This window comes from Triticum aestivum, chromosome 2A (assembly GCF_018294505.1).
Source record: "Triticum aestivum cultivar Chinese Spring chromosome 2A, IWGSC CS RefSeq v2.1, whole genome shotgun sequence".
Lineage (NCBI taxonomy): Eukaryota > Viridiplantae > Streptophyta > Magnoliopsida > Poales > Poaceae > Triticum > Triticum aestivum.
In genome coordinates, this window is record NC_057797.1 from 78,094,525 (window position 1) to 78,116,530 (window position 22,006).

Here is a 22,006-nt window from a genome sequence, read left to right on the forward strand (position 1 = left end):
GGACTCCTAACCACGTTAGAAGGAGCAGTGCCCCGTCCAGGCGACCGTACTTCGCTCGAGCCAGCATGTTGACGTGCATGTTGGTCTTGAGCGCCACGAGAACCACCAGCTTGATCTTGGCCCAGCGGACGTATGGCGCTGCGAACGCCATGACGCTGCTGGTCCCGCGCCTCCTGAGAGGGGCGCGGTGCGCGCATGGACGCCGAGGTCTGTGCCGCCTTGTCCTTGGACTTGGCCGCACTGAGGGCTCCCTCGTCGACGCCCATTCTTCCGCCGGCGTCCACTCCACCACCCGTTTGCTCCGGGGGCGGTGAAAGCGACGCAGACGGAACAGTTGCCTCCGAATCGTTCTTCTTCGGTGGCATGTCGATGAAGACGATGAAGATTTAGCTCGCGTGCACGCCGGATCGGGTTCGCACAATCTCGACGCCCCCTACCTAGGTCGAGGTACTCTGGTGTGCAAAAGTTGCTTTTCGGCCTCCTCATGGCCTCGAGAAAGCTGCGCCATTACTTCCAGGCACACGAGATCACAGTTGTCACTCGCTTTCCGCTGACGAGGATACTGCAGAATCCAGAAGCAATAGGCAGGATTGTTGAGTGGGCATTGGAACTGTCAAGCTTTGGCCTCAAGTTTGAGAGCACTGCAACGATCCAAAGCAGGGCATTGGCAGAGTTCATAGCAGAGTGGACGCCAACCCCAGACGAAGAAATTCCAGAGACGAGCATCCCCGACAAGGAGACAAGCAAAGAGTGGCTGATGTACTTTGATGGTGCCTTCTCACTGGAAGGCGCCGGTGCTGGCGTGCTGCTTATCGCACCCACCGGAGAGCACCTCAAGTACGTAGTCCAGATGCACTTTCCCAAGGAGCAAGCAACGAACAATACCGCAGAGTATGAGGGTTTGCTTGCCGGCCTCAGAATCGCAGCCGACCTTGGGATCAAGAAACTCATTGTAAGGGGTGACTCGCAGCTTGTCGTCCGCCAAGTGAAAAGAACTACCAGAGTCCATTGATGGAAGCTTATGTTGATGAAGTGAGGAAGCTAGAAGAACACGTTGACGGCCTGCAAATGGAACATGTTCCGCGAGCTCAGAATGACATTGCTGATGGCCTGTCAAAGTGCGCTGCACTAACGTTGCCTGTGGAACCAGGGATCTTTGTGCTCAAGCTGACTCAACCATCCGTGACACCATCAACTGGACAGAATAAGAAGAGGAAGTTGGTTTCTGGTGACTACTTTCCGGCAGAGCTTCCCGAAGCCGCCGCCAAGAAGGTCCCCAAGATCGACGCCAAGAGTGCTGAGGAGCAGTCTGCTCCGGCGAACCTCTTGGTTTGTTCCGTCGAAACAGACGCCCCCGACAAGTTTTGCTCCGGCAAGCTTGCCGGGGAATATCATGCTCCGGCCGAACCGCAGGTTCTTGCCGTAGAAGCGGATGTTCCCGCAGCAACAGATACGCCTTTAGTCCTTGTTGTCGAGCCACAAGCTCCAGCATGGGCGCAGCAGATTGTCCGTTTCCTTCAGACAGGAGAGCTTCTCGAAGAGCAAGAAGAAGCTGAAAGAGTAGCCCGGCAGTCAAGTATGTACAAATTTGTCGACAACATACTGTACAGAATAAGACTCAATGGTGTGAAATTGAAGTGCATTCGCCGGGAAGATGGACAACAGCTGTTGGCAGAGATACATGGAGGCATATGTGGTCACCACATTGGCGCAAGAGCACTTGCCGGCAAAGCATTCCGACAAGGCTTCTTCTGGCCGACAGCCCTCCAGGATGCAACTGCACAAGTAACCAAGTGTGAAGCGTGCCAGTTCCATTCCAAGCAGATACACCAACCAGCTCAAGCTCTCCAGACGATCCCTTTATCCTGGCCATTTTTGGTCTGGGGGCTCGACATCCTCGGCCCCTTCCCCCGAGCTGTCGGGGGCTTTGAGTTCTTGTACGTTGCAATCGACAAGTTCACAAAGTGGCCGGAAGTGGAACCAGTGAGGAAGGTGACAGCACAGTCAGCAGTCAAGTTCTTCAGGTCGATTGTTTGCCATTTCGGGGTTCCTAACAGGATCATCACCGACAACGGCACGCAGTTTACGAGCCGCACCTTCATGCAGTATGTCCAAGATCTTGGCGCCAAGGTTTGCTTCACTTCTGTTGCTCACCCGAGAAGCAACGGTCAAGCGGAGAGGACAAATGCTGAAGTGATGCGAGGCCTCAAGACCAGAACTTTCGACAGGCTGCACAAGTGCGGAAGAAACTGGATCAAGGAGCTGCCGGTGGTTCTTTGGTCGATCAGAACAACGCCAAATCAAGCCACTGGCCAGACACCCTTCGCTCTAGTCTACGGAGCGGAGGCAGTTCTCCCCACGGAACTCGTTTACGGGTCGCCTCGAGTGCTCGCTTATGATGAGCTCGAGCAAGAGCAGCTGCGACAAGATGACGCGCTGCTCCTTGAGGAAGACCGTCTCCAGGCTACTGTGCGAGCCGCTCGCAACCAGCAAGCTTTGCGTCGCTACCATAGCCGCAAAGTTAAAGCCAGGAGCTTCGAGGAAGGCGACCTTGTTCTTCGGCGTGTTCAGTCCGCCAAGAATTCCAACAAGTTGACGCCGAAGTGGGAAGGCCCTTATTGGGTGAAACGAGTCACTAGGCCCGGCGCTGTCCGCCTTGAGACCGAAGATGGCATTCCGGTGAGCAACTCCTGGAACATTGAACATCTTCGTAAGTTTTACCCGTAAGGCGCGGTTGCCGGAAGCTTTTCCGGCAACCACCTTTTGTACAAAGCCGGGCGCAGACCCCGTGCACCAGTAAAGCTCATGTGCCCCGCACATCTTGTCAGTTTTTCTTTATGCTATAATCCTTTTTCGCATATGCTATCTGACACTTTGTGCAGCACCAGACCCCGGTAAGCAATAACGAGCCCAAGGCTCCATATCATTACTTTATTTCTCTGTTTCTTTCTCAAAAGAAGGAAGGTTCCCTCGCCCACAAGGTTTACCAAGGGGGGGGAGGAGAAGATAATGGTGTGGACCAGGCCATTCAAGAAAGTTTCTCCTTGCCGGGAAGCAGACTCCAGAAAAGCTAAGTTGCTAAAGCTTGAGCAATCAGTTTTTTAAGTTTTTGAGTTATTTTCCTTGAACGACCGTGCTTTGTATGGAAAACCTGTGCGCGGAGGAACCAACTCGTAGCTAGTTGCGCCTTTACCTTGTTTCGAGTCCGCTCAACAACTTAAGTGAGCTGCTAGCGCCCTTACTTTGCTTCGAGTCCGCTCAGCAACTTAAGTGAGCCGCTAGCGCCCTTACTTTGTTTCGAGTCCGCTCAACAACTTAAGTGAGCTGCAACTAGTTGCGACAAGGTTGCTTGTCGGTAGCGACCCCGCCAGCAGGCTGCTGAAGTTCCGCACTCGGCGCTCGTGGCAAGGGTGCCTGCACCGGCAAGTTTCCCTAGAAAGCGTAGGGCAGAACCATACAAAGCCAAGAGTCGAGTAAAGGAAGTAACACAGCAATTTTTTGCCTAAGATAGAGTTATATTACAAAAGTAACTTGTCGCACCTCTAATAAAGTGTTCCCATGACATGACTGGCAGCGACAAGAAAAGAAGAAAACGGACGGCCTAATCTACGCTAGAGGTCGAGTGTCCGTCCTTTTGCTTCTCTTTCGTTCGCAGGGCTCGCATATCCTGGCCAGACTGCTTGAGGACGAAAAGGAGAAGAAGGGCGCGCCGGCACCTGGGCCCCGGCAAGCCAGTATCGCTGGGGCTGCGAGTGCCAAGAATCGTCCACGGCAAACCAGAGTTGCCGGGGGCTGCAATATCAGATAAGTCTTTCATCCCTCATCATGCATCCTCTTATGGACTGGGGAATGCGAAACCGCGTTTCTTCCCGAAAACTGCCGTGCTCCCTCAACTCTAGGCCCTGGGGCTCGTTCCCGGGGCCAAGTTTGGTCGTAGTCGCGGCAGCAAAGGGATGAAACGAGGAGACCGCACCCACCTCGTTCCCGCCTCCGTCAAAGGCGTGAGAAAGGTCGAGCGACGTGGGAAGGCGGCAGGGCCTGTAGCCGGGAGATGAAATGTCTGTCCGAGGGATACCAAGGATTTGCTCCTTGGCGTGGGTTCAACTCACGAGACAAATAACCCGGCAAGCATCCCCTTTTCATTAAAAAACATCCCACTCAGGTACAGTCCATAGAGGATGAAAAACATGAAAGAGAGGATTACAAGTTTTAGATACAGCTAAGGCCCGAAGGCTTACAAATTAAAAAGATAAGATGCCTGTAATCCCTTTCCTGTCCCTCTCTTCAGGAGGCAGGTCAAGGAGGCGAAAAGGGCAAAAGGAGCGCCTAGGCGAGCTACGGGTGCCAGAAGAAATCAGAGAATGGCGGGCAGAGCCCGCAGTAGAAGAACACGGCAAAGAAAGGGTACCCGCCAACTGGAGATTCTTGCGAGGTGATGGCGGAGAGTACCTTTGTGCGCGGATGCGCCCGTGTCTCCATCGACCAGAAGGGATAGTACCACTCCCTCAGATCCTTTGCGGAGAGCTCGGGGAGGAAGGTGGCCCGCTCCTTCCGCAGCGCCTCAAGCCGCTGCGCTTCGGTCGACTTCACAGCTTTCACGGCCTTCCCCTTTCCGGGCTTCGAATCCATGGCGGAGGCGGTGGGGGAGATCGACGGCGCTGGTAGTGGCGGCGGCGACGGGAGCGGAGCACTGCTCTCTTTCGACTTTGGAAGCGGAGGAGGGCGACGGAGGTTTCCGAGATTGCAGCAGCGAATGACGAAGATAGGGGAAATACTCCTGTTTCCCCTGCTTATAAGGAGGAGGGGGCGGACGTTGCGCCCTTTCCAAATAAAGAACCACCCACGATCTCCCCCACGACGCCGTGATTGACGCGTGCCGTTGCGGGGGGTGCGGTGGATACGGAGTTAGATTCGGCATACCCCAGGCCCGCACGTGCCCGTGCCCTGTTTTGGGCCTGGCCCAACAGCGCTCGGCACCGTGTATGGCCCAGGCCCGGGGGCTCCTGTCGGTGTACTAGAGTAGGGGTACCCTAGTACCCCGAACTTGTGCATGGGCGGTCGCAGCATCCCGCGGCAAGGCTTGCCGGGTGACCGCCAAGACCCTCCGTGGTTCCCTTGAAGACCATTCAAGAACAAAGTACTCAAACCAAGGCCCCGACAAGAGGAGCTTGCCGGGAAGGCCAACCAAGGCCCCGGCAAGAGGAGCTTGCCGGGAAGGCCAACCAAGGCCCATGCAAGAGGAGCTTGCCGGGAAGGCCAACCAAGGCCCTGGCAAGAGGAGCTTGCCGGGAAGGCCAACCCAGGCCCCGGCAAGAGGATCGTGCCGGGAAGAGACAAGACCCCGGCAAGAGGAGCTTGCCGGAAGGCCAACCACGGCACTTCAAGAAGCTTGCCGCGACGCGCCCTGCGTCCCGGTAAGGCCCGGTGAGCAACAAGCTCCCAAACACGACAAGACGACGACCGCGGCAAGGAGCTTGCCGCGGGAAACCCCCACTTCGTGCCCGCGCTCCAGCACACCTGCTAACGTGTCGCTCTAGGACTCTCCCAAGCACACGTGACAGGAGGCCGTGCAGCTAGGGGTACGCGGTGGCAAGCGGAGATGAAGAGAAGGCCATCGTGGCAAACGGTGGCGCTCCTAACGGTCACTTTTTGCACTGTTTAGGCAACTCAGACAGGCATTCAATGACCTTGTCCCCTGCCGTCAGAGTTAGGTAGGGTGCACTGTGTCCACAGTAGCGGTAGCTGCACCTACCGCATCCTTTTCCATTTTACCCTTCTAGTCTACGTTGCCACCTGTCGGTGACCCCTTGAAAGTATAAAAGGAGGCCCAGGCACAACGTAGAGGGGGTTCGGCTCATTCGAAACATCAGGAACACTCTCACGCTCAGTCTGGCAGCGTCCATCGCTCCTGAGCAAGAATTCAATACACACAAACAAGCAGCAGTAGGGTTTTACGCATCCGTGCGGCCCGAAGCTGGGTAAAACTGCTCGCATGTACTGCCTCGATCTGCTCTTTGTGCATCCTCCTCCCCCCTCCGAACTGAAAGGGGCCCTGTCCCCATAGGTGTTGGTGGATCAGCCTCCCCGACACGTAGTAATTTCAAAAAATTCCTACGCACACGCAGGATCATGGTGATGCATAACAACGAGAGGGGAGAGTGTTGTCTACGTACCCTCGTAGACCGTTCGTGGAAGCGTTATATCAACGCGGTTGATGTAGTTGTACGTCTTCACGATCCGACCGATCCAAGTACCGAAAGCACGACACCTCCGAGTTCTGCACACGTTCGGCTCGGTGACGTCCTCGCCTTCTCGATCCAGAAAGAGGGGCGAAGTGTCACGACAGCGTGGTGACAATGTTGGTGAAGAACAATCTCCGCAGGGCTTCACCTAAGCACTACGAAAACTATGACGGAGGATAAATTAGAGGGGACGGGGTTGCCGGCACATGACTTGGTGTTTCTTGATCTCTCTTGGGTGCTAGTCGTGCCCCTCTATTTATATGTTGAGCCTTGGGGTCGAAACTTGGAGTAAAAGCCTCCACAAAGTCGGTTTCACCCGAAAGGCAAGAGTCCTTCTCGGACTCCAGGGCTAGACGACAGGGTTCCCGGCGTCTGGACCCAGACGCCAGGGACCCTGGCGTCTGGCCCCTGGACTCGGCAAAACTTCCTTTTGCGCTTTTCAAAAACCTCGTGGGCTTTCCCCTTTGGCCCAGATAAAGTGTTCTCGTGCCCAAACATTTCAGGAAACATCCAGAACCCCTTCCGGTGAATTCCGGAACCTTTCCGGATATCAAACACTACTATCCACATATCAATCTTTACTTCCGGACCATTCCGGAGTTCCTCGTCATATCCGTGATCTCATCCAAAACTCCGAATAACATTCGGTCACGAACATACATAACTCATAGTACTATATCGTCAACGAACGTTAAGCGTGCGGACCCTACGGGTTCGAGAACTATGTAGACATGACCAAGACAGCTCTCTGGTCAATAACCAATAGCGGGACCTGGATGCCCTGGCTCCTACATATTCTACGAAGAACTTTATCGGTCAGACCGCATAACAACATACGTTGTTCCCTTTGCCATCGGTATGTTACTTTCCCGAGATTCGATTGTCGGTATCTCAATACCTAGTTCAATCTCGTTACCGGCAAGTCTCTTTCCTCGTTCCGTAATACATCATCCCGCAACTAACTCATTAGTTGCAATGCTTGCAAGGCTTATAGTGATGTGCATTACCGAGTGGGCCCAGAGATACCTCTCCGACAATCGGAGTGACAAATCCTAATCTCGAAATACGCCAACCCAACAAGTACCTTCGGAGACACATGTAGAGCACCTTTATAGTCACCCAGTTACGTTGTGACGTTTGGTGGCACACAAAGTGTTCCTCCGGTAAACAGGAGTTGCATAATCTCATAGTCATAGGAACATGTATAAGTCATGAAGAAAGTAATAGCAACAAACTAAACGATCAAGTGCTAAGCTAATGGAATGGGTCAAGTCAATCACATCATTCTCCTAATGAAGTGATCCCATTAATCAAATGACAACTCATGTCTATGGTTAGGAAACTTAACCATCTTTGATCAATGAGCTAGTCAAGTAGAGGCATACTAGTGACACTCTGTTTGTCTATGTATTCACACATGTATTACGTTTCCGGTTAATACAATTCTAGCATGAATAATAAACATTTATCATGAAATAAGGAAATAAATAATAACTTTATTATTGCCTCTAGGGCATATTTCCTTCACTCACTCCCGCAGATACGTACAAGATCAGCCAAAAAATACGGCTTGAGCTCTGGCTGTGCGGCACTGTACACCGCCACCAACGCCCAATTAAAACCGTCGGCCTTTGATCTTATCCGGAATTTTACCGCAAAATCTCCCATAACCATACTCCGAACTTCCAACGACTCATATTTAACCCCAAGTAAGATCCCACCGGACCGTCCTCTTGGGGGGTAGGCAATGCCAATAAAAATCGACACCCCCGATAAAGTACTAAGAAACTGGGGGGGGGCGTGAAATTGTCCCTCCCAGTTTCTGATAGGGCGATGAAATCTAACTGGTATTCAATAGACGCATCCGCTAAAAATCTTCTTTTAGCCAAGTCCTTAAGACCTCTGCTATTCCAAAAAATGCCTCTCATATTTCATCATGAATTTTTTTAAAGGTACGGATTCTAGCACTTCTACGCACAGCCGAAGTGGGATACACCTTCCGTTTCCACTTCCACTTAGGCTTAGTTTGATCCAAAATCCGGTCCTCACAACTGGACTCCGTGGACATAACTTCTGGAACATCTACATGTAACGAGTTTCTTGGGGAGTCGAGACCCTCATCGTCCTCCGTCTCAGGAAGTGAAGGGGCCAAATCCGCACAAAGACTGTCAAAAACCCTGACACCCAACGCATATATGTCTGACTCGTTCATGGGTTTGACGGCTGCTAAGTTATGAATCAATTCCAAAGCACGCTCCGCTTCGAGGTCGAGAATATCATTAACTGATTTAGTGATTTCACTACCATTACTACCTAGTGAAACCCCGAATTGATTTGCATTGTGAACAATCTCATCCTTTGAAAAATGTAAAATCGAATTTGACGTGTTGACCGACATACCAGTAGTGACCTCAATGTCACGAAGCTTGGCCGCCCGCATGGCGCACCTGAGCTGCATGTCATCAACATCCGGCTGATCCTGAAGGCGACTGCTCATCCGTCATCCTTCAAACACAGGATCTGGGATCCCTCCAAAAGCAATAATCTCCTCACGCGTGGCCCCGTTCGGGGTGGGGCCTCCTGCCCGACCCCCAACAGAACTCAGCTGAACTGGGCCACCGAGAGGCTCCCGAGAGCCGTCGAGATCTCCTGAGCCAAGGGAGAAGAGGCGGCGGAGGCCACCTGCCCGCGCCCCCCTCCTGTCCTGGCCCCACCGTCGGAGTGAGGGATGGTCACCATCGGGCTCGCCACCCTAGGCGATGCAGCCACCACGGACACCGTCGCAGACGAGAGCGCCAAGGGGGAGGTAGGGGTGGAGGCCTCCTGCCCGCGCCCCCTCCCGGTCCAGCCGCCGACGCCGAACGCGCCAACGGAGAGGCAGGGGCGGGGGGCTCCTGCCCACGCCCCCACCCTGTCCGGCTAACATGGCCGAGTGCGTCGAAGGAGAGGCAAGGGCGGAGGCCTCCTGCCCACGCCCCCTCTCGGTCCTACCGTACCACCGTCCCGCGGCACGGCCACCGCCAGAGGAGGCGGAGATGTACATCGCAAGGCCGCCTGCCCACGAACATCCCCACCAACTAGGCCCTCCTGGACACCTAGATCAATCTCCACCTGTGATATCGTGAACTCTCCACCGAGGGTACCGCATCAACAAACTCATCAACCACCGGATCATCAGCAATATCAAAATCCAAAGGAGGAAGCGATCTCTCAAGCATGTCATCACGCTCCATCCGATCGCTCCACAATCAGGGAGGAGCGGAGGCAGGCTCGAAGGACCCAAATCTCAGCGAGTTCATGGGTGCAACCGTCGATGGAGCAGTCTCTTTCCCGGATGCCGGTGCATCGGAACCCGGGATGTTAGGCGCCTTGCGCCCACTGTCATCCTCGCGCACCTCCTTATTGCCCGAGCCATCATCCTTATCGAGCATATCAACGTCATTCGCAGACAAGACCTCAGAGAAGAGCTCGGTGTCCTCGAACTCAATCTGAGGTTGAAAATCATGCCTCTGTGAACCCACTTAACCACATCCGGCACGTACTCAATGTCCAGGATACTGACAAGCAATCATTGAGTCCGTCTCCACGATCCTCGGCAGGCGGGCATATGTAAAGTTCATGGCGTTACCATCCTATGCCTATCTACATCTAAAGATGCTAGGCCCAAATGGTACCATCAAGGTCAGCGACAACACCGAGAAGGCACTAGAAGCAGAGGTCGCCACCCTGGAGCACGTCGAGGCTGCTCTCGCATCAGCGGAGCTGGAAGAACTCAAGAAGACAGTGGACTCGACTACCACTTCCTTGCCCATGAAGCCTAAGCCCGGAGAAGGCCATTGGTTTCTCCATGTCTAGAAAGGGCATCCTGCATCAAACATTTTGGCTGGACATACCTCCTCGGGATGGGGTGGCGGAGAGGAAAAATCGCTACCTAGTGGAGGTGTCTTGGGCATTGATGTTCACCATGAATGTGATTTCCATTTACTCTTATGAGGATCAGGCTGAAGGGTCAGTTGCTACAAAAAGGTCGATTGATTGTTTTGAGAAGAACTACTCGAGCAACAGGAGGGATACCAGAGAAAAGGTATGGATACATTGACAAAATTCAACATGATAGGATCACCTGAGGCTGTTTGTCATATGGGTCAAACAGATGCTAGACTGCGAGTCACTGGGACGAAAGGATAGGAAGCAACAGCCGAAACCTGCACCTGTCTGGACACCGCCTGCAGATGACTTGCTGAAAATTAACAGTGATGGAAGTGCGGCAGCTGACAGTTGCCACTTGCCAAGGGGGTTGGGTTTTTTTTTTTTTTGAACTTAAGGGGGTTGGGGTTTTGTTATTAGGGACTCGTCCGGGGAAGCTGTTGCTGCTGGTGCCGGTCACTTGCCCTATGTTCAGGATCTCCTGAAGCGATAGTCTGCCTGGAAAGCCTACAAGCGGCCCAGCAATGGGGTATATGGGTTCGGTGGTCGATCGTGGAGACGGACTCAATGATGCTTGTGCAAGCTGTCAATGGACCAGAGAGCATGATCGTTCCATGAATGGTACCACTTTCAAGGAGATTAAAGCCTTTGCTAGACTAAGGTCTCCTTTGGTTCATAGGATAGGAATATTATAGGAATAGGAAAATAATAGGAAATAAGATGACATGCATCTCAATTCCTATAGAGAAGGAGATGTCATTTAATGCATAGGATATAAACTTTTCCATTGAGTCTTAGCTAATGTTTTTTTCCTCCAAAATATGAAGGATTGATTCCTATCCTACATAGGAATAGGAATTCATTCCTACAAACCAAAGGGCTTCAAAGGAAATTTTTCTTTGCAAATCCTATCCTATAGAAATCCTATGAAATTACTACAAACCAAAGGAGGCCTAAACTTTTCCCATTTTAGTTCATTGCCCACGGGCATGTAATAAGGCACTAGCTGATACACATGCTCTAGGGAGAAGGTGCGTGTCAGGCCTCGATAATCACCGTCGGTGGCGAGGTCGAGCACAAACCTCAACGTCAACCTCGCGGCAATAAACCTGTTGCCGTTGCCGGCGTTGGACGGCGGAACAAATGCCACCTGATTCTTTTTGCAGTAAATATAGTCCAGTTTGTACGAAGTCATGTGCATCTCTTGCGCAACTTCTCACAAAAAGCAACAGAGATAGTAGAACCGATTTGTATAAATGTATATATTATTACTCTACCTCAAGTCATAATCTGCTTCGGGTCACATTTGCATATAATGATACGAACAAAGGTTCCAGAAAATAGAAATTGTCTAGTAATATTTGATTTGTGAATCAAATTTGGTAGATTATCACAACTATTCTCCCATGACATATCTGAAAATAAGCACCGAGCTGCACAACAGTCAGCACCGCAAACAAGCCTGCGTCCGTCTCAAAAGGAAAGCCTGATGATTCCATCCAGTAGATAATCCTGCAAGTTGCTGCTCTATACCTCCAGACGTCAAGGTTTCATCTCCCAGCGGCATCAATATCAGATATCTGAATTAGAAATGGAGGCATCAGTCATATCTGAATCAACATTAAGAAAAATACTGGGTGTTATAAGCAATAAATTTTATTAGTACAAATATAGTAAGAAATGCCATCAATTGGAAATGATAATGACCAGTACAATCATGCAAAGGTACAGAGCAATATAACTTCAAAGAAAGTAGCTAATACAAGTCCTAATCCGGCATGATAGAACATGGCTTTGCTTTATTCTTACGATAGTCTAAAAAATAATGACGAGTATATCCCCAAGATGAGAAACATATCGCCTAAGTTTATGCCTGGCTAACATACTACATCTTATCGAACAAAGACCGAGCAATCCACATCTGTTGTCCCTGCTTCGTCGCCTCTGTTACGGCCTAACCCTCACTACACCTTCCACGCCGACCTGCATGGAATGTGGCGGCGGTGAGGCCCGTGCGTTGGACACAGCGGACAACAAGAGCGCCGCAAGCAGTAGCAGTTTGATGCCACCGACGCTAGCAACATTACCTGCAGCGTCGGCTTGGATGGTTCCCGTCACCTCCGCGGCCCTTCCTGTTCACAATCCTCTGTCCATCCCCACCAGACCAACAGGAGGAGCAGTGCGACAGCCACTCCGCTGCCCAAGCTGAGCCGGCAAGCAGAGCGTAAGCAGCTCCACAGACGCCGGCAGCAACACCGCTAATCTGACTTGAACCACTTCGGTTTCTGTCACCTCCCTCTCCCTTTCCTGCCTTCTCGCCTCCCTGGGGCCATCCCCACAACGGCCTTGCACGTCTGCCCATAATATACCGGGGTTTGAGTCTTGCAACAATGGCCCTGTGTGTGATCGTCAAGATCAGGGATCAGAGAGAGCGCCTTTTAGTTGTTAGGACAGGGGCTAAACCACTCACAGCTTCTTGCGGCTTCCTAACAATTAATGACACAAGCAGTTACCCAGATTCAGGCCACACATAGGTGTAATACCCTACTCCTGCTTGTTGTGTGTTTGATGGATGATGTACAAATGAACTACAAGCTTGAGCTGAGTGCTCGCAGCTAGTTTTGGTAGTGCTCAGGTGGGCTTCTAGCTAGGCCTCAAGGTGCATAACTTGCTTCCCTTGCGGAGCCCATTTCTTTGGAGGAGGTCCGAGAGGACATCAATCTTATGCCGAGCAATAAGGCTCCCGAGCCGGACGGATTCACCGGGCTATTCTTCAAGTGTTGTTGGGACATCATAAAAGACGACGTCACACGGGTGATCTCGCTCTTCGGCAACCTCCACACCAACAACCTTCATTGCCTCAACTCCGCTAACATTGTGCTTATTCCGAAAAAGGAGGGCGTCGACGGAATCACCGACTTCTAGCGTATTAGTCTCATCCACGCCATCACTAAGATTGACGCCAAAATCTTAGCAATGTGGCTTGCCCCACACATGAAGAAGCTTGTCTCCAATGCCCAAAGTACCTTCATAAAGACAAGGAGCATTCATGACAATTTCATGTACGTGAAAAGTCTTGGCAACGCCTCCGCAAGAGCAAAACCCCGCCCCTCCTATTCCGAAGGCCTTCGACTCCCGTCAAGTGGGAATATATCATTGACATCATGCAACACCGTGGGCTCCCAAGCACTTTCCGGAATTGGATCACCGCTCTCTTGTGCACCTCCTCTTCGAGGGTGCTCCTCAACGGCATCCCGGAAAATCCTATCACCCACGGCCGCAGCCTTCGTCAAGGGGACCCCTCTCCCCCCTACTTTTTCTCATCGCCATCGACCCTCTTCAGAAAATCCTCAATATGGCAACTAGGAAGGGGTTGATGCACAAGATTCGTGGTTGTGGTACCATCATCAAAACTTCCCTCTACGCCGATGATGCGGCTATGTTCGTCGCCCCCATAAAGAAAGACATAGACAATCTCTCCATCTTGCTTAATGCATTTGGCGACATCACGGACCTCCACACGAACTTTTAGAAAAGCTTGGTGGTTCCAATTCGATGTGGCCACATCCCCCTTGGTGACATTCTCCAAAGCTTGCCAGCTGCACGTGCTTCATTTCCGATGAAATATTTGGATCTACCCCTCTCGGTCTGGCAACTCAAAGTCAGGGATTTTCAGTTCCTTGTGGACAAGATGGCTGCCAAGCTTGTCCCCTGGGATGGCCAAAGTATCACCGTCATTGGACGCGCTGCTCTTGTCAAGTCCATGCTTTCCTCGCAAGCCATCTACTTCTTAACCCCGCTCATCGCCCCCCCCCCCCATCCTACATAATGTCAACAAGCTTGATAGGGCCTTCCTTTAGGCGGAACGAACAAGACCACTGGTGCAAAGTGGCAAGGTTAATCGAGACACAGTTTGCCGACCATTCGGGTATGGAGGCCTCGGAGAAATTTGCGAGAGCTCTTTGTTTGCGGTGGCTTTGGTACTAGTTGAAGGAGCTCGCCAGGTTGCGGGTTGGATCCGGTAACCCTTGTGACGAGATGGACATGAACCTTTTCTATGCCTCCTCCACCATCATGGTGGGCAACGACGCGCGCTCCCCTTTTTGGGATGCCCCTTGGGTGCATCACTGCAAGCCAAAAGACATCGCACCCCTCATTTATGAAGCGTCCTCCCGAAAAAGATGGAAGCTTCGTGAATAAATGATGATGCTTGGGTTCGTAAAATCAACGTCACCACCAACTTCACTTTCGCGCATATGCGGCAATTCATTGTGCTTTGGACCACCATTCGTGGCTACACCCTCGAGGATAATGCCCAACGATGAAATCATCTGGTAGCACACCGAGAGCGGGACCTACATACACGGCCAAGTCTGCTTACTTGGCACAATTCTTTGGCCTTCTCCGCTGCCCCATGGAACAAGCGGTTTGGAAGGCTTGGGCTCCACCGAAGGTCGAATTTTTCCCATGGTTGGTCATGCAAAATAGGGTTTAGACCGCTGACCGGTTGGCCAAGCAAGGATGGCCCGACTGTGGACTTTGCCATCTATGCAAGCGCGAGCAGGAATCCATTGAGCATCTCATGTTCAAGTGCAGATACTCCATGAGGCTCTAGGGCATGATCAAGAAATGGCTTCAACTTGAAAGCATCGACACTACCAATTGGCACTTGGCACGTCCATCAAAGATTGGTGGAAGTCTTTCTGACTCTACCATTCCAATCCGGAAGGCAATGGCTACTCTCACACTTCTCACCTCTTGGACCATCTGGAATCAATGGAACGCCTGTATGTTCCAACTCAAGAGCGCACCACCGACGGTTCTCCTCGGGAATATTAAGTCGGAGGCTCTAACTTGGGTAGCCGCAGGTGCAAAATATTTGGGTGTAATCATGCCGCAAGAGTAGACTATTGATTCGGTGCTCTCGCACCTTGGTGCTACAACAAAAACCACAACTCTATTCCCTCTTAATTAATGAATGAGGCAAGTCTTTTGCCTCCTTTCAAAAAACAAAATTCTTGGAATCGCTCCCCTTCTACGAGCCATGGTCCTGCCCTTATACACAGTTCTAGAGGACCTACAATGGCTTCTTAACTACAAAGGTAAAATGTTCCAATAGCCTTCGTTGCTCATGCATCCACCGCGGAGTTCACCAAGAGTGGTAGGTAAAAAATTGCCCGAATCCCGTTTATCTCTGGTCGAGAGATATACCTGGCCGCGGTTACCGTTCTGGGCTCCACCTGTCAGCATCTGATAATTGATGGAGGCTGCAGCTCTTGACAAGGCGCCAGAGCCTTGGTTAAAAAGTGGCCATGTGTAGTCGTGACAGCCTGCTCAACTGCCCCTTATCGTGCAAGGATCATGATACTGCTTTGCGACAGAGTCATCATTCCCTTAAAATGTGTAGCCTGCGGTGGGTTACGGCCGATAGCCTGCCTGGCATTTAAGGCCCGATCAGTCAAGCCCCAATTCGCTTTGTTTGACCCAACCACTTGAGCCCAAGGTAATCATGCTCATAGGCTTTGGTCGTGCTCGAGAGCCTGGTGGTGTTTGGGAATGGATTGAGGTGTGCCACGTGTTGTGCTTCGAGTATCTCTTTACTCTTTTTGGATGATTTATGATTTGCCTGATTGGCTCGTTGCAAGACTGAACGGGATCAAACTTCTCCAACATAGGCCACAACTTAACATATTTAAGATGTGGAAATATTTTATTGAGAGGCCCATTTAGGTGTGCCCGGCAACCCCCAGTTGTCCAATACACCGTCGGTTTAGGACATGAATTCTGGAATTGGGAGCATTCAAGAGGCTTGGGTATTTTGCCATCAAGGGATTTCATACATTCAAAATTTTCTGATGCTTTGAATTTTCGTTGTCATTTGTTTGTTCAAGAGCTTCCGGGATCGGCATTTTGTGGGACAATTAGGAAACTTACATTATTGTCGTGATCAAAATGTACGAGCTATATTTAGAGTCATACATAGCATGGAAATATGTTTGCTCCACCCTTCATTTTTGAGTCAGATAATATGTATAGGAACAGAATTGATTGACCAGCTGGGGAAGCCTTGCACATGGGACTGACAAGTGCAAGGAGGCAGAACAGAGTAGTCAAATTATAACAAAAATGATGGAGAATTCTTGAGGATCCTATTTCAGCGTCACCATACTATCATGTGTCTCGCTGTAAGATTAAGGAATCATGGAATTAATTGATACTTCTATTTGCATACAACAAACCTGTATAGCATAGAGCAGTAATATTATTTTACCTAAATATATTCTTGCAAGGATTTCATCACTCGTGGAATAGTGTCTGCTAATGCGTGCATAATTTTTCTAGCCTAGCTAAACACACTTCTATTTGCATACAATTGAACATATAATTTTTCTGATCTAGCTCTTAGCTAGAGGCCATGTTCGAAGTAATGTTCTGTTGGAAAGGCAATTAAGGAAGTTGCCTGTGTGTTGAGGGCTTGAGGCAGGTTATTAGGAATATAGTTTTATCTATCAATTAGAGAGAGGAACCACAAATTTATCATTTCATCATTGTCTGGACTTTTTGGCTAATGCTATTCTCTTGCATAAGAGAGTAATCAATTCCGTTTCTTATTGTGTTTGAATACTTCTATATCATGCTGTGTCCAGTCATTTCAGTATGGTATCATTGTATCAGTGTGCCAGTCATGCAAGAAGAAAACTGCAAGGAAGTTTTCTCAATAAGATAGGAGGTTGAATATATAGAAACAAATGTTTAGAAAATTACCATGATTTCGAAGTTCAGAGGCTTGGTTCTGATGTGGTTTGATGCATTTTCAGCTCATTAAGGATTCTCTGGGTAGAGTTTACTTACCTTTTATGTGGGCATACACATCCTACCTTTTATAATTGTAGGCGATCTCTAATTTTGTTATTTTTGAAATGTCTTTACTACCTTCTCTCAGCAGTATTTTTGGCATGCAATATTAGCTACAAGTGTCGTCACAAAAAGAAAAGGGCTACAAGTGGTAGTTTGTTTTTCTGCAGCAACAGGAATTGAAGGAAATGCAGTCATTTGCTGCACGAGTAATATTTTTCTGAGACATTGCTAAGTGACTAAAACTTGAATGGAATGTTTCCAGGTATATGTGATGTAATACATCAGAAAGACATGGATGAAAGTTGCCATTCAAGATTCATATTTTTTTCCCTTCCCCTGCTAACACTTAATTCTTAATTCAACCCATGAAAACAATCTACTTATTTTCCCTTTGGTCTGCCAGTTTTTTTCTTTTAGGTCTATGGAAGTCCTTATCCCACCTGATTGATTTACATTAAGCCACCTCACTGATGGCAAAAAGAACTGTAACAATTACAGGGAATGTGGTGGGGAGGGAGGCGCAACTGCAGAAGTCAGGAACACCAAAGACAAAAGAGACGAAAATGAAGGTAGCGGAACAAAATTTTCATTAGAAATCACCGTCATAGTTAGGCACGTGTCCTTTTGCTCTTTTTCTTACCGCCTTAAAAACAACACATATGAATAAATTAGCGTGTGAATTGAAACTTTGTTTTCTGTCTGCGGATAATTATGGAAAGCATGTTCCATATCATGCTTCATCTTTCTTGTGATATTCTGTTTTGCATGAACACCAACGAATATTAGGATGCTTCAGACTTGGATAAAAGCATAGTTGTGCACATCCTCTTTGTGCTAAAGTTCCATATGTTCATTTGCTTAGATTTGTGATAATAATATTATTCTGCGCAGCTCACATAGTATGGCAGACCACTTATGTAGAGAAGCAGCAACAAAAGAATTGTACCAAGCAACATGGATATGCAGATACGGAATGCTTTTGTTGTTCTCTTTCGTACCTATACAATTATGCAAGTGACCTAAGCTGCTAAACTCTTTGGCTCTGTGTCAGTGTGCCCATGTCTGTGCCTGTAGTTGGTGTTTCTCAATAAAAAAATGTCTAGCTACTTGCCCTGTCGTAAGCTACTAGCGCCAACGATAGCCGGCATGGAGAAATGCACCTACGACCCATCTAGTACTTCTTGATCTCCTATGTTCCACGACTTTTCAATTGCATGAATAACAGCTTGCTAAAACAATTGTTAATGACATAGAAGACTACTAATACCTGCATAATATATTAGTATCGCAAAGTCCTATGGAGTGCAAAGTACAAGTATGCAAATAGAGAGGAAGGTTACCATGTCGAATAGTTGGTGGAGACAAGGATGGTGGGAAACCGGCAAACAAATGAGCACCCTTGTTATTGCGCTTTGATGCAAGGAACCACTCAAGCTCTAAAGTCTTCAGATTCAACGAAACCAAATGGAATGTATATTCGTCTTCTCCAATCCCTTGTAGGAGTAAGTATCCCCCCGCTACGCCCATGAACATATAGCCGCCATTATTTACGGGTAAATTGAACGTTGCCTCTGACAGCCACTGGTTCGCACCAACTCCATCATTTTGCAACACATAATACCTGAGTTCAGGTGTGAAATGCTCATTCAAAAACATCTTAATCCTTCCATTCTCTGCCTCCAGAATGGCAACCTGTGCTTCACTGGTGCCATGCGGGAGGTCCACAACTGAGAAACTCATGCTGCGAGTGTCGAGCATGAGCAACTTGCTTGCCCGAAAAAGCACCCAACAGAAGTAGCCGTCTGCATAGTGGCGTATTGGCGACCGCCGGTAACTTGCTTGCTGGTTACCTGATCCTGTGAGCAGACTGATCCAATTGTCAAATGTAACAGCACGCCATTGTTCAGCACCTGAACCTGAAGAGAAGATGATGAGGAGCAGCTTGGTTTTGCACTGCACCAAGCAAATAACTCTGAAAGACATGCCCTCCTCATCCTCGGCTGCTGGAGGAGCAAGGAAGGGCTCGAAACGCAGCACGTCGGGTGGCTGCACCAAGGCGGCTAGGTCGTCGGGGATGGGAGGTAGCAGGATGTAGCGCCGGGACAGGGGGTCACAGACAGCCAGCTCCCTGACAAAGACGTGGCAGTTGTATTTGGTGCCCTCTGGGACGCCGGAAAGGAGGACGCGGCCGTCCCGCAAGTCGCGCCTACGCCAGCGCGCGGCGTTGGGGAGGAAGGCGCATGAGAAGTCGGCGGCGTCAAGCCCGGAGAAAGCGCTCGCGGCGGCCGCGGAGGGGTGCGGCGGCTGGGCCAGTTGCAGCAGCGGCAGGTCCCATCGGGGCCCGCGGGGATGGGGAGAAACGATGCCCAATAGAGACGGCGGGTAGCGAGTGCGGAAGCGGCGGAGGAATCGGTGATTGGTGACGAGGCGGCGGATGGAGACGCGGGCCATGGAGGCGCGGACGAGGTCGGCGGCGTCGGAGAGGCAGAGGAGGATTTCCTCGAGCATCTCGTCTGGTAGGGAAAGCAGCGTCGTCGGCGGGATGTCGCCAGGAAGGCAGCGAAGCGTCGACGACGCCATTGGGATCGATCTGGACTTCTCGAGTATGGAGGGGAGGGGGGAATGGGGTTTCCGTTTCCTTGCTCTTTCTTGCTCTCTGGACTCGAGAGTGTGGACCGGGAGAATTGGGCCGCTGGTTCTGGAAACGGTGCGACTGTTTCCCAAAAATACGCTTCCTTTCAGCCGGTCTTTGCAAAATTGCTTTCGTTGGGGGGAAAAAGTGAAGACAAAAAATAGTTTGCAATTTTTTTCTACATCGTCTGTGTTTGGCAAAATTTCCATCCGCAACAACATCCGTGTTAAAAAAGTGAAGTCAAATTTTTTTTTCTTCAACATCACATATATTGCAAAAGATTTCTGCAAATGAATTCTGTTGCAAAGGGTTGTGCAACACTACCCTTGTTGCAATGGTGAAGACCATGCTAGACATTGGATGATGTCAGATCTAATGGCTACCGAGGCGACAAATATTTTAAAAAGATAGTCAACTGACACTTAGCATGCCCCGAAAGCTATCCAGGATGCCATGCGCAAAATTTCCATGATTCATGGCCATGCTGCATTTTTTCCGTGATTCGTGTGCACGATCAGACGGTTATCGTTACGTCGCGCCAAGGAGCAAGCGGGAGAACGTGCACTCTTCATTATCTGTTGATCACAAAATGAAGAGGCTGTACAAAAATTAAGCATGCCTTAAGTTCTGTTTTCACGTATAAGATTAAGTTAATTGTCTGTATCACATATGCAGAGGCCGGAAAGATCCCCTTTTCAGAAGAGATGTGCACATGAATGAGTGTATGTAAGTGTTTATGTTTGTATTGTGTCGGGTTAAGTATAATATCCATATTTTATCATTTATTTTACATGTGGGTATCAAAAACGAAATTTGATCATAAATTAAGCATGTCTAAATTATATTCCCTTTTTTTGCAGGGAAAATTATATTCCCTTTTACCCACAAAAAAATTATTCCCCTTAGAAAATGTGTTCAAAATTGTGGTTAAGATTAAGCTAAACTATAAAGTTAAAAAATGACGAATTAAGCTCAACTACAAAGTTAAAAAATGCCGAATATAAAGTTGGACATGGTAATGTCTCATGTCCATCGGACATGGTAATGTCTCATGCCCAACTCTAATAATTTTCCTATGATCATGCCTTATGCTTGATCACAAAGGCACTACGGAAAACTATAAGTACAATGCTTAACTCAAACTATAATTCTTAGCATACTTCGAGTACAGAAGGATGCTCGGATTTTGGTTCATGGCTCCACACAAAAGATGATGTTTACACAGAAAGGTCGGCATATAATTTTGTGAGCACTGATTTTTCAGAGAGACAGAAATGGCAAGGAGACTACTTCAGATTAGAAGGTCATGGAGAAAAAAATGGAGGAAGCTATTATGGGCAATTCAACGCCCAAATAAAATGAAAGTAATTTTGTGGATGTTGTCCCATAATTTCCCCCCAACAGGTGTTCAACTACAAGTGAGATCAACCCCTCAAGGTATGATTGTCGTTTCTGCGGTAGGGAGGAAACCATTGAACATTGCTTTTTTGCGATGTCACTATGTTAAAGAAATCTAGAAAGAGTTAAGAAAGATTATGGTTTTTGCCTGGAAAGTTTTACTCACATTAGGCAATGGATTTTGGAATGGCCACAAAACCCTACATATTTTCACTCTATGATTAAGGCAGTGGCAATATGGCACATATGAAAAATAGAAATGTCTTTCGTAATGGTGAGGCTTTAATTCATCATCTTCGTGTAGTGGGAACGATCAAAGCTTATGTTGAATTTACCAATATGCATTATTCCAGTTTGACCACTTCCATTAGATGTCAGGCCTTGAAGTCAAACCAAAAATGGTATTCGTCGCGGATGAGTCGATGCTTGTCAATGTGGATGCAGCAATATTCTCCCAATCTGCAAGAGCGAGCTTTCGTGTGGTGACACGTGATCACCGGGGAAGAATGCATGCAACAAACAAAGGTTACTTTAAGCGAGTTCAAATTCTTGAAGTAGTAGAAGACATGGCACTTCGTCAAATCTTAATCCTTGCCAATAACACTAGCATGCGGAAGATCATGGTAGCATCAGATTGCCTATGGTTGATCAACAAGGTCAAGGGTCTAGGTTTTGATGGGTCCCCTATTGGAGCCATAGTCCATGATATTAGGAAATGGGCCACACGGTTTGTATCTTGTACTTTTATCCATGCCAGATGTTCTGTTAACAAGGCAGCACGTGCTCTGGCTAAATCGACATAGCATGTTGTTTGGTAGTTATGAATGGATAAAAGGGTGCAGCTGCCCATTACCTAAAAAAACTCAATTTATAAGCATGTTGGCAGTTTTTTTTCCTTTTTGCAAAATTGTCGGCAGCTAATCATGAAGGAAATATGCCCTAGAGGCAA

General features: G+C 49.1%; 1 protein-coding gene across 1 annotated transcript; it reads right to left on the minus strand.

The window, feature by feature from the left end:
- Positions 1 to 11,446: 11,446 nt before the first annotated feature.
- Positions 11,447 to 19,708, minus strand: LOC123184822 (uncharacterized). Its single transcript, XM_044596876.1, has 2 exons — positions 18,368 to 19,708; positions 11,447 to 11,749 (listed from the first exon to the last, which is right to left on the minus strand). The coding sequence occupies exons 1-2, from the start codon at positions 19,605 to 19,607 to the stop codon at positions 11,742 to 11,744; spliced, it is 1,248 nt and encodes a 415-aa protein (XP_044452811.1). The 5' UTR covers positions 19,608 to 19,708; the 3' UTR covers positions 11,447 to 11,741.
- Between the last annotated feature and the right edge of the window lie 2,298 nt (positions 19,709 to 22,006).

Coding starts and splice junctions, on each gene's coding strand:
- LOC123184822 (XM_044596876.1), bottom strand. CDS start 19,607: ATGGCGTCGTCGACGCTTCGCTGCCTTCCTGGCGACATCCCGCCGACG.